The following is an 18,010-nucleotide window of genomic DNA, read 5'->3' on the forward strand; positions in this document are numbered from 1 at the left end:
TGGAGGGAAAACCTGGTGCACCCTGTGCTGGGGAACCAAAGGGCTCTCTGCTCCCCTGTGCAATGCTTAGATTTGGCAAGCAGAGAGAAATGAGTAAATAAGCATTTAAGAAAGCTTTACAGTCTGGATGTGACATCCAGAATTTATATTTTGTAACCTCCTCTTTATTTTAGCATGCTCAGTCACAAATTCAATTTGTGACATGACAATGGGTTCAGGTCTGCTCATGTTTGAGCTGCATGTGGCTGCATCGTCAGCTGATGCCTTTAAAAATGGCAGTCAGTCCCAGGGCATTTGCCCTTTTGCCTTCTTGCATTCTGTCCCACACCACTGTAGGTATGTGTTGTTTGAGGGAATCTTCAAGCAGGCTTTTTGCAAACTTAAAAGTTACGTTAATGAAATAAGAAAGAGCATCCTATCCTTGCAAATAATTATACTGCTTTATTTTTCAGTATCACAGTCTCAGGAAATGAAACAGTCCAGATCTTTTCCAAGATATTACATAGCCTTGTTTTCCATCTGTCTGTCCACAAAATAATCAGATTAAATAGAAATTTGTTTGTTTGCTACATCTCTTACAGTGGAAGAACGTAATTGTTGGTAGAAGCAGTTAAGCTTCAGGAACAAAGGGTGGAACAAAGTCTTATTTTCCCCTGCTTTTGTGTAACCTACTTAGGTTTCCAGAAAAGCACACAGAGGGACAGAAGGACGTGGTGGGTAACAAAATACAGCGGTTTATTGAACAATATGGGGCAAGGCAATGTTCCCTTTACATTCGATGACAATTCAGGAGTATGAAGCAAAACATGCTATACACACACACAGACATGATACTTTGGTTAAATGTCATTCAGAAGTTCTATGCCAAACCTGGTAAAATTATAGTGAACAGTCGAAATAAAACCAAGAATAGGCTTGCATAGACAGATTATTGTCAGTGTGCAATTCATATTTAAGGATTAGCTGTTACAATGCAGGATACACTTGCAGCTCTGAGGAATTTAAGCCTTCTGACTAATCCACCTCATCACATGGCTAATATTTAGATTCAACAGGCTAAAAGTTTACCCTGAAGAGCTGAATGAGACAACTGCAGTTATTTATCTGAGGCAATGAACTATATTGCAGTGCACAGATGCAGCTGGAGACAGACCATGGAGTCTACTTAGAGTGAACACTGATACAGTGGAACTTGTTTACCATGAAGTAGAAAATACTCATTTGTGTGTGCCACTGCCCTAGCTGCACAGCTAAGCTTTGTCCTGTGCTACTGATGGGGAGGAGGTGCCTGATATTATGTCCAGCCCAGAAGCTGAGGCTTGGGCAGCTCCTGGGCACAAAACCCATGTCCCAGAGCCTGTCCTGGGCAGGGCAGGGCAGTACAAGTGGCACCTGTGTGCAGCACAGCCAGTACCTCCCCAGCAGTGCTGCACAGCCACAAATGTGCTGGAGTGCAGCAAACTGGGATCTCTGCAGGTTTATGTCTGTCCTCTGCAATAAAAAGACGACAAGCTGCCCATGGTGTGCTCCATGTAAGGGACTATGTCCCACACCCACCTCCCAAAGCAACTGCAAAACTAAGCCCTGAACACCTTGGGACAGTGTGGCAAAACCAACTGTCCATGGACTGGGGACAGATAAAGATCAAACCTCAAAGACTCCACCATCCTGCTGGGCATTCCTGCTGCAGCACCTGCCCTGGTACCACTGCCAGGCACAGGACAGCACTGAGCTCAGTCACCTGTCAGGCCACGCTGGGAGTTGTGCTCCAGTTCCTATTGCATCTCACCCAGTCCTGCAGTGTCAGAGCTGCCAGGAGGGACAGCAGGAGCCACCTGCTCAGGGGGACAGACACATAGGAGATTGCTCTGTGAAGGAAGCAACAAGTTTCATGGACTGGCTGTGCTCAATTACAAGAGTGTAAACTAAATAGGGGAATCCTCACACTGTCTCCAAGTGCTCCCCTTCATATATATATAAATTAGCAATCCACAGTTAGTTTGCATACAGGATAATATGAATTAAAATAAAAACCTTGATAATAAAAATATATAATATACACATTGATGAACAGCAATAAACTGAATGAAAACACTAGAATGTAACAGTGGCTGTAATTTGGCACAAAATGAACACACAGAGGTCTAGCACTGTAAAAATAACTATCAATTTTTTTCCATATGTAGAGAATGTTATCAATCCTGATTCAAATCCTGATAGGTGGGAATGCAGAGATATAAAAATACTGTACATAACAAGATCCCTTTTGTAGAGAGAAGCAGACTGCAGCATCTGTAACTTGTATCCTTCTTCCCCAAGAGGAGAAATTCAATGATGAGAATTCATCTATCCCTTAACAGCTAATATTTCCTCACCCCACCAAGTTCAAACCCATGAAGTTCTTTAAAAAAAGATGAAATCAACCAGTTCGATCTATCCCTGTGATGACAACTGCTTCTTGCTGCAGGAAGCTGTACAGTCCACATTAAGACAGTGTTTCATAGCAAGGTGACTCAGGTCAGCCTGCTGAAGACATCGAGTATCCCTGCGTGTAAGGCACGATCCCTCCAGGTCACCTGACCTCTCTTCTGCAACCATTGTGCTTTGGACGGAGGTGAGGAGGCGGTGAGAGCTCTTGCTGCTGAGATGTGCCTACTAGGAAGGTTAGGAAGTGCCAGGATTTCAAGGAAGTGTGTTTTCCACGTGGTGCCAGATGCCTTGTTAATGCACAGTCAGAAAGGGATGCAGGACCTGAACGCCCTGAGCAGGGGTCCCAGCAGGGGCTCCAACCTGCTACTAAATCCAGAGCAGACCCAAAGGCAAAGCTACTGAAACTTGGCAAGAGTAAACAAGTAAAAAAACCCAATATACTTAAACATTTTTCTGTTCTAGGAAAGAAATATTGCTCTGAGTGTTTCTTTTAAAAAGATCAGCTTCATTGTGCCCCTTTCCAGGGACACATGTACAAGGTGCTGATTTTGCATCTCGCCTACACAAGCTGCATCTTCTTGACTCTCAGCAGAACTGTGACTGCTGAGCCCCAAGGGAGTTCATCCATGATCTTAACTCTTGTTGGCTTCAGTGGGACCATGGAATCTCTTTCCAAAAGTGGTCACTAAATATGCAAGTCCAGTTGAAACCTTTGTCTCAGGAGGTCTCTAACCTGTATGGCTGCATGAGGACTCCAATCTTTATCAGATGAACAATTGCTCCGTTCTTATCCCATTTACTACCCTGCTTTCCTCAGCTGCCATTCCTAGCATTTCTCTCCCCCTTCTAGCAAAACCTTAGGAACACCTTAGGAACCTTTCACATGTACTATGGAGTAATAAAACAGGAGAAACACTTTAAAGGGACAGCAAATTAATAAAGGTCAGGAGAAAGAAAAAAAGATAGGGACTAAGAGAGGATACAGAGCAAAACAGTCCTTAAAGCATTCAGCACCCCGCAAAGGCTTCCAAGGAAGCAGCAACTGCTCCTGGGATCCTTCTTTTGGGCTCTTGTCTCTTGGTGCCATTGCTGGAGAGCCTCACTGGCCAGAGGAGGCCACTAAGGAGATCCTACAGCTCCACAGAGGAGGCACTGAGGTGTTCTTCAGACTCTACCCAGCTTCCAGACTAAATCAACCAGAGTTCTCTCACATTTCTACTCAGTACCATTGACACCAACAACTTGGATACTCCCAAGTATCCCTCCTGAATTAATAGGTTCTTCAAATGTCAGAGGGCTCAGGCTTCTCATAACTCCTCTGATTAGGTTAAGACAAAAGTTACACCAGCCAACTGCAATGCAAGAACGTCCATCACAGCCAGATACAGAGGCCCATGGAGGGCTCAGTTCCGAATTGGTTATTTCTCCTTGCCTTTTACCGAGTCACTGGGTTTCCAAAAGCACAGCCAATACAAAGCTCAACCTCTTTCTGATTTGGCAGGACTTTTCTCCATCCAGTTTTCACAAGTGCACCAGGTGGTACAAGCAGCAATGCCTGGACTACAGTGTTTCTAGGAAGTGTTAATTCTTAAAACCCCACCAGGCATCCATTTCATGATAATTACTCTGATGGCAATGGAAGGAAAAAGCCCACAGAAAAAAAAATGGCATTTTCAGCAGTAGAAATTTTGACTGTTACATGAAATACAAAAATAAATTCTTAAAAAATAAAACCTTGGTAGATGAGGTTGCCACACTGGGCCAAGTTATCAAATAAGAAAGAAAACGAAAAAAATAGCATCTATGTTGTTATTTTTCTGGATCCTTTTAAACAACATGAACACTTCTGAATGACAGAGATAGAATGAGAAGAGCGAACAAGACAAGGACAGTAAAATGTAGCTGCTGACTGGGATATTTCCTGAGAAGCAGCAGCAAGCAAGACCTTGCAAGTCACTTAGGGGCCCATGCGGGCAGGTAAGCTCACAGTCTGGAAGCAAGGGTATGCAGGTAGCAGGATTCTGCCCATACACAAAGTCCTACATGGCAAGGTTTTTGGTTAGTGTATGCCTGGAGCAGAGATCCATCAGGGGTTATGTGGTTCTTCACAGGTACTGAACTGCTGCCAACAGGCCAGCAGGGGTAGGATATGGAAGTTTCTTGAGTTGTTGGTCAAGGCAAGGCATGGGCTTGTGATGTGGTATTAAACTTGCCCCTGCAGCTTATGTGAAAAAAGGAGTTGCCCTGTCTTCGCAGTGATTTGGCCCAGTAACTATCCTGGCCAAGGACAACAGCCAAGGCTAAAACCTTACAGCTTCCTTGAGGTTGAGTTGTGCACTAGAGGAACAGCAGACAGCCATGCTCTCTTCCTATTTCCTAGGAGTGCTCCCTCCCCACAAAGCTCCAGAGAGCTTGCCAAGGCCCCTTTCCCAGGCAGATGAGTGGTGAGGGCATGTTTCCATGCCCAGGCACAGCTGTTTCCCCTCCTCTGCAGAGCCAGAGGCAAAACTGCAGCTGCCAGAGACAACAGAGAGCGTGGTGAGACAGACTCAGTGCTGGCACTAAGGAAGGTGGGCTGCAGGAGCAAGGCAGGGAAGCTCACTGCCATGAATGGGGCTGGCCCATGAATAACAGCCTGCCCTGGCTGAACAGACTCAAAGCCAGTGTCCAGATGTTCAGCATTATAGTTTAAAAATATACCTGAACATAATGGCAAAAAAAAATTAAGAAGACAAAAGAATTGAAATGAGAGGAGGCCAAGGGAAAAAGGCTACTTTTTTGTGCAAGAGAAAAATGATTTTCAAAGAGTGCAGGGAAAACAAGCCAGGAGGGAATCACTGCATGGGAAAATATATACAGATGATAACCCTGCAGACCCTGCTGTGCCCTAGAGATCAATGATTTTTTTATTCCTGACTGGAGCTTGCCTGGGGTGCTGGATGGAGCAGTGGAGAGGGAAAGCAGTCAGCACAGACATCATGTGGACTGTTCAGCACTCTGTGTCTCGCTCAGGTTGCCTGTAACTGTAGATTTTGAATTTGATGCTCAATGCCCACATGGCCCTCCCTCTTTCAGCCCCATGTTTACAAGACATATCCAAGTTCAGAAACAAGTTACTCTAGTCAAGTGCATCAACAACTGAGCTAGGAGTTACAGGAGGTCCTACTTGGCTTCAGTGAAAATCCTTGGCTTCTATCACACTGAAGCTCAAAGCAGGTGACCACAGAGGTCCCTTCAGACACATAGATCTGTTTCTATGCGTCTTCCCAAACCACAACTCACAGCTTCTTGAACTCCCTGGCAAATCTTAAATGTCAAGCACACAAGGTCTAATTTCAGTTGAAATTGTCTTTCCTTTTAACTGTTCTATCCTATATTCTGGAGCTAAATGCCTATACATACTCTATTCAGGTTGTCGGAAACCTTAGAAAGAAATACAGCAGTTAAAAAATTCTGTTTCATAGGCAATTTCTTCCTCACCAGTCTCAGGGTTTGGCTTTTGCTGGTATATGTTTGACAATGCTCTCCCCTTCCTGCAAGTTCACATGACTGTCAGGTTGGCTCAGCTGTCCTATCCAACACAGGAAGAAACAAATTTCCTCTTATAACTCCTTGCTAAGTTATCCTTATGCAGAAAGGACTTGTACTTCTGATGTTCTGCTGCCTTGCCATAATCCAACTCATTTCTTCAATTTTCCTCCACTGTACATGCATCTTAATTTATCCTATTTGTCAAAGCTCCAGCCAAAGCTTAAAAATAAAAAGAAAGCTTCAAAAGAATGTATGAGGGAGCTGTTGAGCCAGCTGGTTGATTTGAACAGCTCAGTGGCAGCTAGATTACACTGCACTGCTCAAGTCATCACAGATGAGTAAGAAATTGAAACAAACTATTTTCCTTAATATGATGACAGTTATAGAGATGATCCTGGGAGTGGAGGGTGGGCCTCCCATCAGGTCAGGTATTGAGGAAGTTGCCTGGCAATTCCAGTAATGTTTGCTACAGAAGAGTCAGTACCAAAGCAAAGGCTAGCAGAGTTTACTGCTTCCTACGGGAACCTGGAAAACAGAACAGAAAGGAAACAATCTGTGAGGCTAGATCCTGGTGAAAAAATTACTACCTGCAGTCATATTTTACCTGTTCTGCCCTCTTGTCTGTCTGTCTGACTTCTAGGGTACCAGTAAAGTCAAAGGCCAAAATTGGAACTGTATGTTACACGACTCAAGCAAGAGGAAGGACTGATCCACATGACAGGCAGACATGTGCATTTCTTCTAGGGTATGAAATGTGCCCATTGCACAGTCTCACTAAAGCAAACAGACCCTATAAAGTGCCATCAACTTTCCAGCTTGCTTGATGAAGACAGAACATCAGTTTACCAAACTTTAAATTTTGGAAAGGAAAGTGTCCACATTTAAGTCTCAATAGTGGAACTGGAAGAAATCTGAGACTGAGTTAAACTCAGACCGCCCCTTTCCTTCCCCAGAGGCTCTGTAGGTTAATTCAGACAATGGGCATTCAGATTTAAAACAACTGCAGGGGTGACCCTACCCACACTGCTCTGTGCCAAGTGATTTCAGGAAACAAACCAACAAAGCAGTGCTGAGATGCTACAGGAACAAAACTAGCCTGCTCTCAGGACAAGTTTCTGTCTGATCATCCCATCTGCTTACCAGACAGGTGATACTGTGAAGTTCTGTCTTGTATTGGATTGTTTGATACTACTGAGTCACCTAAAATCCATCATAATGTTGTCTTCATGTCATTTCTCCATCATTTGCTACCTGGATTTACAGTCATTCATCATTCAGAGATCATGGAGGACATGCAGACAGCACTTTGACAAGTTCCAGGCAAACCAATTCAGTTTCTCAGTCTCTCAGCCTGCAACGTGCTCAGCAAGTGCAACCCAAACACTGCCCAGCATCACCTGCCTGCTGGGGCATTAACTCCCATTCCCCTTCTCTATCTGCATCACTTTCAAACACTCTGTCCCCTGCAGGCTGCTTGTATGAGGAAAACAGCTGACAATAACCCAAGTGCTGGGCAGCCCTGGGGTTGATCCTACCTTTAGGAGAGTGCTCAGGTTTGGGGATCTGGCGCAAGGGGCTGGGCTGGCTCGTGTAATACCGAGAGTGCTCAAAGTCATCGAGGAGAGGCTGTGACCTGCCAAGCACGGTGTAAAAGGAATTTTGGGAAATAACTCAAAGGCACAACAGCGTAGTAAGAACAACATCTCAGCTGTCTGGTCTGTTACTGTCAGTTTGATGCAAACCTTGCCTGGCCCAGACCTTCTGCCTGCAGAACAGCTCCTCTGAGCACAGCCTATTACTGCTTCTGCAGTGAGAAAAGCAGAGTATTTACTGCTTCTCATGGACCTCTTTCATTCAATAGTTGTTTAAGTTGTCAGGAAATAAAGAATTTCCATTATGAAGTTTGCTGCAAACCTCACTCAAAAGGGCAACATTTTAAAGTGGTTAGTGCCTGCGCAGTTTTACCCCCAGAGTATTTTAATACGATCTGTCTCCACCTGCACACCTTATTTGTTGTTTCTTTTGTAAATTCAACAAGAATTTCTAGGTTCCTTTCTGGAATGGAAATCACAGCCACTGGGGTCACTTCCAGGGTTTAATCCCTCATGAAGGGCGTTGAGCCAGAGTACCAAGTGATTCAGAAGCAGCAGTGGGCTACAGCATGTTCCCAGTTTGGGATGAGGCACCCTTGCAAAGCACAACGCTCTTGCTTGCAGGGGGGTGTTCACATGCAGCAGTGGGAGCTGCGTACAGGGCTTAACTGGGAGCAAGGACCAAGGGAGCAGCTGTGCAAATGCATGGTGATTACTCCTTCCTGCCCAGAGATGACATTTTGTTTCACATCCCCAAAAGCTGTTTAACCGCCTCAATGTTTCTCTGCCATTTAACAAATGTCACTGGACAAGCTCATCAATCTCTGTCAGCACTGGGCATGGAGACCAATATGGACAAGTGCCACGAGCACAGTGAGTGACTCACGTCACCAAACCCCTCATGAGCTCTGTGCCCTCCATCACTCTCCTCTCCACCGAGTCCCTTGTGCGTGGGTCAGGCTGGTCATCCCACAATGCCTCCCTAAGACCCAGCTTCTCAGCAGCTTCCCAGCTGCATTCCCCATTCTTGCCAGCCAGTTCAAGCTCACCTTGAAGACCTGTCACTTCTGTGTCGCTGAGTTTCAGGCCCCTCTCTTGACCTTGAGCGCGTGGACTCGCCTGCATCAGGCTGATGGGAAGAAAGGAAATCAGCTTGTCTGTGTGCCTTGCAAAACAGCAGCCAGTACACCAGGACTGCCACAACTCCACACAGTCCTTTCATGCTTGGTTTACACACACAGTTAACTACAGCCAGACATGCAAATGGCAGCATCAGGACTCGTTTCCAGTAAACAAAACGCAGCCTTGCTGAGCCAAACTCAATTTCTTGCGCTGAATATGTGACAGCACTAAGGGACTGTTCCGAAGCTGGGGTTGAACACAGTCTGTGTGTAATGACTGTGCACGTGGCTGGGCTGAGCAGGAAGGACCAGGGGCAGGCAGCTGTGCTCCTGCAACCACTGAAACTCAGCAAGGAGGCTAAAAACACCAGAGCTGCCTCCAAGATTAACACCACATTCCCTTAGCACCTTAGCAGTGCTGACCATAAAATCTGTTTGCTCTCCCTTTCCATGCTGGCCAGCCAAGCCTCTCTGATACTACTCCTACAAAAACTCAGGCACAATAGACTCGGAACTTTCATTACACAGCCAGTTATGAGGCAGAGTGACAACTGAAGCCGCTGCATTGCCCTTACACAAACAGAACCAATTACTGCTTTTATTGCTGCAGTCAGGATTTCAGCAGAGGGAAGGTCCTGCACCAGGGACTGACAGTGCTTCAGGGAGGCCACAAGGTGCTGTGACAGCCAGTGCCACCCTCCAAGGCCAGAGCCCAAGGACTACCTTGCTTGAGGCTGAAGCCAAAAGCATCTAACCAAGGAGATGGGTCCAAAAGGCTTGGAAAGCACCTGAATAACAGACAGCAAGACCTTTTAGATGCATCACCACCTTTTGCTCTCACCACACACACTCACCTCCCTGTGGAAATAGGAATAATGTTACAGCACCTTATCTGTGGTGCCTCCTGAAGCTTGGCATACCTTCCAATCTTGATCATGCCTCCTCTTTTCAAAGGAAGACTTTTCTCTTTCTTTCCCTTTTCTTAAAGCCTTTTTCTCCTCAGCCATCAAGAGCCGAGCAATTTCCTAGAAGGGAAACACAGACTCTGTCAGACAATTTTACTGCTCTAGTGGATTTGAGTTACTCAAACCCTTTCCCATGGACAGCTGCTGAATGGAAAGGGTGCAAATCCAGGATTTCATCCATCTGTGATCAGAAATCAAGGGACAGGGAAAAATTAAGACTGGTGACATGCAGAATGCCCAGTAGCTCCCTGATTTTCCAGAACTGCATTTGCAGAGCCTTTCTGCCCTCTGTCCATTTCCCTTAAAGGGGTTGGTGGCTCATCTCACAGCATCTTGGATAGTCTCCCATGGGGCTCAGTTACAAGAAATACTCTTACAGAACCATGAACTTCTTTTCTTTGTCATGGTTGCAACAGGCAGTCCTCCCTGCTTGGGCAGCCTGAGCATATACATTAAACCCATCTGGAAGAAAATCTCACTGGAGCCCCAAGCTTCCCCTACAAGGAAAGCAATTAACAACTAGAGGGTCAGAGGGGACAAGGGGTGTTTAGCAGCTTCTTCAAGTAAAGGAATTCCACAAGTATTTAGCTTGTTGCTTACCTCATCCTGTGCTACTTGAGCTGCCTTCTGATCTGCCTCATTAGCCTGTGGGGGGAAAAAAAAAGGCGGGAGGAAAAAAAAAAAGAGATAAAAGAGTAATATCTCTGAATCATTCATAATTATTAACCTACTGGGCAGGGCAAGTAGGTGCCCATACAAACATACTACCATCCTATCCAAATATTTTTAGCTACCTCACTATTTACCTTACAACCCAACACCAAAATGCCATTTCAGCTTTTCATCTGAATTTTGCCCTCCATGTATCTGCCAAGCCACACCACAATGCATTTCCCACTCTGCTGCCCTCTCTCTCAAAGATGAGCACTGGCCTGTCCACTTGTGAACTGATCACACTGACTACAGGCCATCTTTACCTGCCTGGAAACATTCATTTAGTATCACTCTGTTTCAGTACTTTAATTTTGGGGTATTTATTTCAAAAAAATGGGGCTTTACTAGCTGGAAGGCATCTGTCACTCCATATTCATGTGTACAGAAGAGAAAGGTAATTAGCAGAATGCACAGGAGCAAGACCTTAAGTCTTATAGTCACTCTCATATACCAAAGATTTACTAATTAAAGTTGTGATTGCTGGCTGCCTTAGTTTCTTCAAGTTGACCAATGCATCCTCTCTACTTACCAGGAGCTCCTCCTCCTGCAGCTTCCGAGCAATCTCTGCATCAGACAACTCCTGTTCCATCCGGGGTCCATCATACATGGCTTGTTTCACCCCCCTCAAATTAGCGCCTACGGAATTGAGAGAAAACAATCAACTCAAACATCCTGCAAATGCTTTGGTAAGGAGATCACTACCATCTCCTCAGCCACCAGCAAACCCCCCACTGAAGAGAACCAGAGATCACCACAGTGTACCTGCCACACTGCTGGTTTGAGGGCACCTTTAGCTGAGGTGCAGCATACACAGCAATATCCGACACACTGTGTCTTAGATAACAAATGCAACTCCATGGCAGAACAGACCATGTCCCTTGAAGCAGTCTTTGGTGACAGCAATGCTAGCAAAGGAATTTTAATTTGTCACTCTCTGCATTGATACAGATACACTGGCAAAACTGGGCAGCAGAGAGCAGCCCAACATTTGATAGGAGCACTGCAGAGTCTGAACACACTGCTGGAGCAGCATGGGCTGCAAGGGTTACCTGCGATGAGTTCATGTGAGTTTTCAGACAATTTCCTCCTTGGGATGACCCATGAATCTTACAATTCAATGAGAAGAGAAGGAGGCATTTTTGAAATTCATATGATGTTCAGTTCCTGCTTTGAGTATAGTTTCGTTATTTTAAAGCTAAACCTGATTAACACCTTACAATTCTCTAAGGAAAGAGTTCTTACCATAAAGAAGAAGGATAATTGTCCCAGTATCTCCAGAGACAGACACACATTATCATCCTCACCTTACCCATGTGAAGATCAGTTAGATGGCTTAAAGCATAAGCTGCCCCATGCTTTGACAGACATAGATCCAAGTCTCTACTTCACTAAGTCACCCCTACTTCCACTGTGGCTCTAGAAGTAGAAGGATGGATCTGGATCTTTAAAGGCCCCAACCCCCAAGTGCTGTTGAGCAAGAACTGCACAGGTACACATTTCCCAGAAAATTCCACTTGTATAGAATTTGATAAGAACCCCATTTTACAAATAGAACCCAGCTGGATGCTCAGTGCCACTAGTGAACTTTGCCCAAAGTGAATTAATTAAGTTGCCAGCAGGGTTTTCAATAAGAAGTGAATGAAAATTGCTGTGTTTTTTAGTGCTTAAGCAAAGTGTCCTCACGCTTACAGTCCTGCATCTCAACTCCACTAAATACAACCATAATCCTAACGTTCAGGGGTTTGTTACTTTTTTTTTGTCCTGTGCAAGGAGACCACCGCATAAAACGTATCAAGAAAACAAAAGCTGGGTATTGGTTGTTGGCTGGGCTTTTTTGGGGGTCTTTCTTTGGGGGTGGTGTGGGGTATTTTTGGGGGGGAGGGGGGGGGAATATTTGTTTTCTTAAAACACAGGATACCAAGGGCACCATTTCCAACAATACCTTCTTAATCATCTTTTCCAATGCCTTGGAACATCAGGACATAAACAGAACAAGAACATTAATGGATATGAAGAATCCTGCTAAATCAGGGAGAAACATGGGCAAGATTCCCTGTGTACACATTGCAGGTAGATACTGGAGAGAAGCATCTTCCAAAGGAGGCCAAACATTATCTCAGACACCAGTATGGGGCACGCAAAGGTCCATCCCCACACACACGCACACCTTCCCCATCACTTGGTTACCTGAATCCCGCTGGCAGTCTCCAACCTTCCCCTGGCTCACAGCATGAGGGGAGGGGGAGTGTCTCCTGTGTCCTGCCCTTTTGTAGGCTCTTGTCTCACCCCTCCTACGGTCATCTCTAGATTCAGCATCATAGAGCTTCTCGTCACGTGCCATCTTGTGTGACGAATGGCCCTGATGGCGAGATTTCTGTTTCTCAGGGTGCTGCCTGCCACCCCGATGCCAGGTCTCCTGCTCCGCCTCCAGTTCCATCTCGAGAAGGGGAAGGTGCTTTTCTCTGTCTTGCCTTGGTGGCTTTCTGCTGTGCCGTGCTTCCTCTGCGAGTCCATGCTCTGACTCCAGGTCAAGACTCAGAGGTCTCCTCTCCTTCTCCCTGCCAGCTGTCCTCCTCTCCCGCAGCTCCCAGCTATTGCTGTCATCATAGGCACAGTGCTCAATCTCTCTTTCCAGGTCAAGGCTGGCATGTCTCCTGGACCTTCCCTGGCTGGTTGTCTTCCGCTCCTGCTGATGGCCATTGCTGGCCTCTCTCAGTTGAGGAGACCTCAGACGGCCCTCTGAGGTGGAGTGCCCATGTTTGGGGGCACCACTGGGCAAAGGTGAGGGGGGTCCTCGGTGCTCTCTCTGCTGGTGCCTGCACCTGCCATGACCGTGTGCTCTGGGAGGTTCAGAAATCTGCTCTCTGGGGTCACCCCAGGGGTGCTCTGAGCAATGGGGGGACAAACAAGGAGGGGGTTAGTGGTGCAAGGGTTAATGGGGGTTAGAGGCCAGACTCAGAGCAGGCAGATGAGAGCTTGATAAAAGGTGCTGAAAATGCAGGCAAAGCATGATGAAAGCAAGAATAATAACAGGGACAGATAAGGCTTTCAGGATACAAGAAGGGACACAGTGAAATGGCAGCCTGGCTAGCAGCACTGCACAGGAGGCAACAAGGCTGAAGCAGAAAGCATAGCTCCAACCCAAAAGTGTCTGAGCACTTCCTAGACAAAGACAAGTCAATACGGAGACAAGTGACTTTTAATAATGCCACTGGGGCTGAAAAACAGCCAAGAGAGCAGCTCATCTCCTGATGACACATCACTGCTGCAGGATCCTGAAACCATCTGGAAAAGGTTTGCAAAAAAGGGGACAAGATGCAGGAAAGGTTGGGAGACAATGGGGGCATAAGAACAGGAGGGGCCAAGCAAAGAGATGAGGTTGGACCCTGGCTTCAGGCACAAGGTTTTTCATCAGAAAAAACAGTCTCACCTAACTGGGGGAAAGACCCACATAAAGCCAAAAAGAAGTAAGTCGGTAGGATAGGATTTTTTTTTTTTTCTGTAAAAGCAAGAACAGGATAGCTGCAGCATCCACATATCTTCTACTCCAGACTGTCACATATCTTTTGGAGACCCATCAGTTTCAGGGCCTGCACTTACTCATTGTCTAAAGAGAAATTTCAGCTCTGAATGCAAAGATGGAAATCTTAGGGCAGAATAGGACCTCATAAAACCCAGGCTCCTGACCTCAGCATTGTGGCTAAAGAAGCTGCTTACTTGGCATTTTGGCAGGGTTGTTTCCTCCATGCTTTCCAGAAAGCAGGTAGAAATTTTCTCTGCTTTTAGTTTCAGTAATAAACCTGAAACAGGTAGGAGGATGCAGCAGTCTGCCTGCATACAATCTACTAATTGATTTATTTTTTCAACTAACCTATTTGCTAGGAAAAATCATTGCACTGAGTGAACTGTTATCTCTCCACAGCAGCTTTTCAAAATGAAAAAAAATGCCTTGAAGCAGAGATTGATTTGAAACAGAACTACACACACAACCCCCCGCCAAAAAACCTAGCAGCAGCAGACTTTCCTCTCCTCAGCTGTCCAGAGTTTGTTTTATAGTATCTCAAAATATTTAAAATAGATTTCACTGTACATGAACTACATTCTGTTTTAATAAATAGCTCTGTCTCACTTACAATCCATCTAGATTTCAGAGGGAGAAAAACAAACCTCACACCAAAACTGAACGTTCCCTTCGAGTCATTCTATTCAGAAAAAAGTTTTTCAGAGCCAGCAAAAATAGAGCTTACAGAAAATCCACCTTGTAAACAAGTCTGTGTGACTTTTATCCAGAATAGGTGTATTTTTAAAAGTCCAAGAACTGTAACAGGAACTGCTGTGGTTACTCTTTAACTGGTCGGGTTTTTTCTGTTTAGTTTTAGATCATTCATATGATTTACAGAAAACAAATATACAGTCAAACAATCTAAGTGACTTACTGAACAACAGAGACCAGAGGCTGAAAGCAAGAGTCAGTTTTTGAACAATACTCAAAAGGGTCTAAAAATTTATTCAATTTTGTCATTAAGGAAAGCTCAATAAATACAACAGCAGAGAGCAGGAGAACATAAAAGAGCAAAGCATGGCTGTGCTGGGAAAGGATTGCTGCAGGTAACACAACCATGCCAGACAACCCAAGAAGAAGATTTGCTTTTGAGGTGTCTCAGGGTGATTAATTCATCAGCAGGTGCTGGTTCCTGTGGCACCTTCCACAGGGGCCATGTAAACAGCCTTTAAAACCTGGTGTTACTCTCTGAAGCAGCAAGTGACTGAGCAAATATGAAAATGTTTTTCATGGCACAGACACTTCCTGGAGGAACTCTGTCCTTTTTGTGTTTATTTTTCCACTTTTAAAGAGCTCAGATTGCTTTGGAGCAATAGGCCTAATTCACATTCCTCCTGGATGTGGATAAATTTTACTTCAGTCTCAAACAATAAAATAAAAAAACGAACAAAAAACCACACATACACAAAAAAAAAACAAACCACCAAAAAAAAAAACCAAACAAAAAAACCCCCAAAAAACAGACCCCACTCCCTACGAAAACAAAAGAAACCTAAAGAAAGCCAGGGGTTTTTATTTGTTTCAGTTCACATCTAATGACAATACAAACCAAGGCTGCTGAAGCCTAATTGAATGGTGCCCAAGTAATTAAGAGGTTCCAGACCAATGAGCTAGATGATCCAGGCATCAAAATTCACTCCAGTCCTTTATGGCTTTTAAGGAGTGCAGATCATTAGCAGCACTACTATGAGTGGTCAGGCAAACACCTCCAACCTCACCTTCAAAATTATGGATTATTGCAGGAAGAAAACTTAAACCCACAAGATACCCTGCTCTCCAAATCCACACCAGTCTTACTTCAGGAAGTCACAGGCTTTGTCAGCTGATTTCTTATAAAAATTCATCCTGTCCTACCATCTCTGAATGCACACTGTTACCTATGTTGTATTTTTTCAGAGACTTCTCCCATTTAATCCTGAAAACCTGAAGTCTGGGTTAGCCATAACACTCCAAGAGCAATTTTTCCCAGCTTTGTACATGTAGCAGGACTTGGGGTCATGAAGTTTCCACTTGGTTACTGTTTTGCACTTTCGAACTTTGTGCTTTGTACTTTCTTGGCTATCTTTGAACTTCTTCCAAACTGAAACTAAAATGCTTTGTGTAAGTTCAAATGAAAGACTTTAAAACTGCCAATGGCATTGATGTTAAAATGAGAAATGAGGTTTGATCTTCATTTTCACAATCTGTTAATCAAAAGCAACCCATCTTCCCCACCACATTTTTGAAGAAAGAACACAGAAACCACCACCAGTGCACAGCAAAGCCATCCCCAGATTGCTCCATAATTAAACACACCCTGATTCTCTCCTCCCAGTTTAAGAAGGCCTGTATTCAATCACAAAAGCTGACCAAAAGGAAGCAGAAGAGCGCTGTGGATCAAATAATTTCCGCACTGTCCCAGATGATAATCACAGCAGAGACACTCTGTGGAGATGACCTTGTTCTTCAGTAAGTCATTCAAGGCAGCTGTGCTAATTTTACAGCTTGGGTACATACCTGCAAGGAGCTATTTTTGAAACCCAGCTCCATGAACCAGCATTTATTCCTTCATGTAGCCGTGCCAGCATCACAAATGAGCACATGGAACGGTTTCTCTTCGAATGCAAGCAGGGAATTGCACAGGCATTTCTCCCACACACCCTTGCTGTCACACAGCAGTAACTGCCTTATCAGCCACTGTCTTTTTCCACAAGCACTTTTAAAACATGTGTGGCTGTACTTGCACATACACACACCACATTCCCTATCCCTGTCCTTTAGGCCACATTCAAGGACAATAAAAATTATTAAATTGTCTTTTCTGCTTTTTTTGTTTTTTAACTAAATACTCCTGATTATAAAGTAATCTGATTCTGACCCTGGAAACTGATGTAACATTACAGTGCTAAATGCAGAACTGTAGGATAAAGGGAGTTTCCTAAACAGTTATCAGACCACCAGGTTCACCTATACTGCCATGATCTTGGCCTTTTATCTTGCAGAAACATACCTCCATTTTCTGCATAATAGCTCTCTTCATAGCCTGTGTGTCCCTGGGACTCTGGGTAGTGCTTCTTGCGCTTTTTTTCTTCCTGCAGTTCTTTCTGTTGTAGGAGACGGGCAATATCCTGCAGAGATGGAAGAAAACAGACATTAAATCACCACTAAAAAGTATCTCCAGATTCTTTTATTCAAATCTTTATTCAATTATTAAAATCCTTATTAAAAAAAAAGTTTAATTTTTCAGACACAGCAACAACAGTTACTCAAATTCAACCCCTGGGCCAGATGAGGCTTTCAAATTAATGGATGACACAGGGGACCATGTCAGCAACCAGCATTCAACCTCACCCAGGCCCAGTGCTGAGATTCCAACCCCATAGCAAACTCACAACTTCCTGCTTCTCCTGCACACAAGGCTGCTAAGCCCTAATGGCCAAAGCAGGGCAAAAGGGACTGCGTGTGCAACCTCAGGCTATCAACAAGGATTTGGAAGTCACAGAAGTGCACACCCACTCACAGGAGTGGGCTGGATCTCCCCCCTGAACTCTGCCAGGGGAAGAAAAACGCAGAGGCAAAGACTGTCCGGCTAGACGCAGTTCTGACTGGAAGGAGTTCCCAGAGCAAATCATGAACTCACTTCACACTGGCTGTAATTTTCAGGGACTACAGGATGCCAGGCAGGGAAATGCATCAGTTTGACAGACAGAGACTTGAAGGAAAAGAAAATCGAAAGGACATTAGGAAGAGCAAACTAGGCACAAGGCAGGAGCACAGTGGGGACTGCAGCCGTTTGTCTTCTGTCACAGTTTTGCTAGATATGCCAAAGAGAAGAGCACTCCATTTTCCTAATTGGTTTTCCTTCGAGATGACTAATGGATCAACAAGGCCTAGGAACCACAAACAGCTCCCTGGGGTTTGCTCCTCTGAGGCCCAGCAGCTTGTGAGTCAGTGGAGCCAGTCTGGAGCTAGGAAGCAAAGCTGGGAGATACCAGGAGGGCATGCTGCCCCTTTGGATGCTATTCATTTAAGCCTTCCTAATCCTCAGGACCTTTACAGAGCCATGCATGTAAAGCGGACATTGCAGGCAGGAAAGGCATGGCTGAAATGCAAACT

The 18,010-nt window shown here is 44.9% G+C and overlaps 1 protein-coding gene across 2 annotated transcripts in view; it reads right to left on the reverse strand.

The window, feature by feature from the left end:
* Positions 1-418: 418 nt before the first annotated feature.
* CCDC50 (coiled-coil domain containing 50) overlaps positions 419-18,010 on the reverse strand; it is a 43,315-nt gene continuing 25,723 nt past the window's right edge. Inside the window, exons 5-12 of one of the 2 annotated variants that reach the window (XM_032119038.1) lie at positions 16,905-17,022; positions 12,541-13,239; positions 10,883-10,989; positions 10,240-10,284; positions 9,595-9,699; positions 8,603-8,682; positions 7,497-7,594; positions 419-6,486 (exon numbers count right to left, since the gene is read on the reverse strand). In XM_032119038.1, the coding sequence (XP_031974929.1) occupies positions 6,467-6,486; positions 7,497-7,594; positions 8,603-8,682; positions 9,595-9,699; positions 10,240-10,284; positions 10,883-10,989; positions 12,541-13,239; positions 16,905-17,022 (1,272 nt within the window). In that variant the 3' untranslated portion in view covers positions 419-6,466. The remainder of the gene's footprint in view (positions 6,487-7,496; positions 7,595-8,602; positions 8,683-9,594; positions 9,700-10,239; positions 10,285-10,882; positions 10,990-12,540; positions 13,240-16,904; positions 17,023-18,010) is intronic. The other variant, XM_032119039.1, reaches the window with a different exon arrangement.

This window comes from Corvus moneduloides, chromosome 10, assembly GCF_009650955.1.
Source record: "Corvus moneduloides isolate bCorMon1 chromosome 10, bCorMon1.pri, whole genome shotgun sequence".
Classification (NCBI taxonomy): Eukaryota; Metazoa; Chordata; class Aves; order Passeriformes; family Corvidae; genus Corvus; species Corvus moneduloides.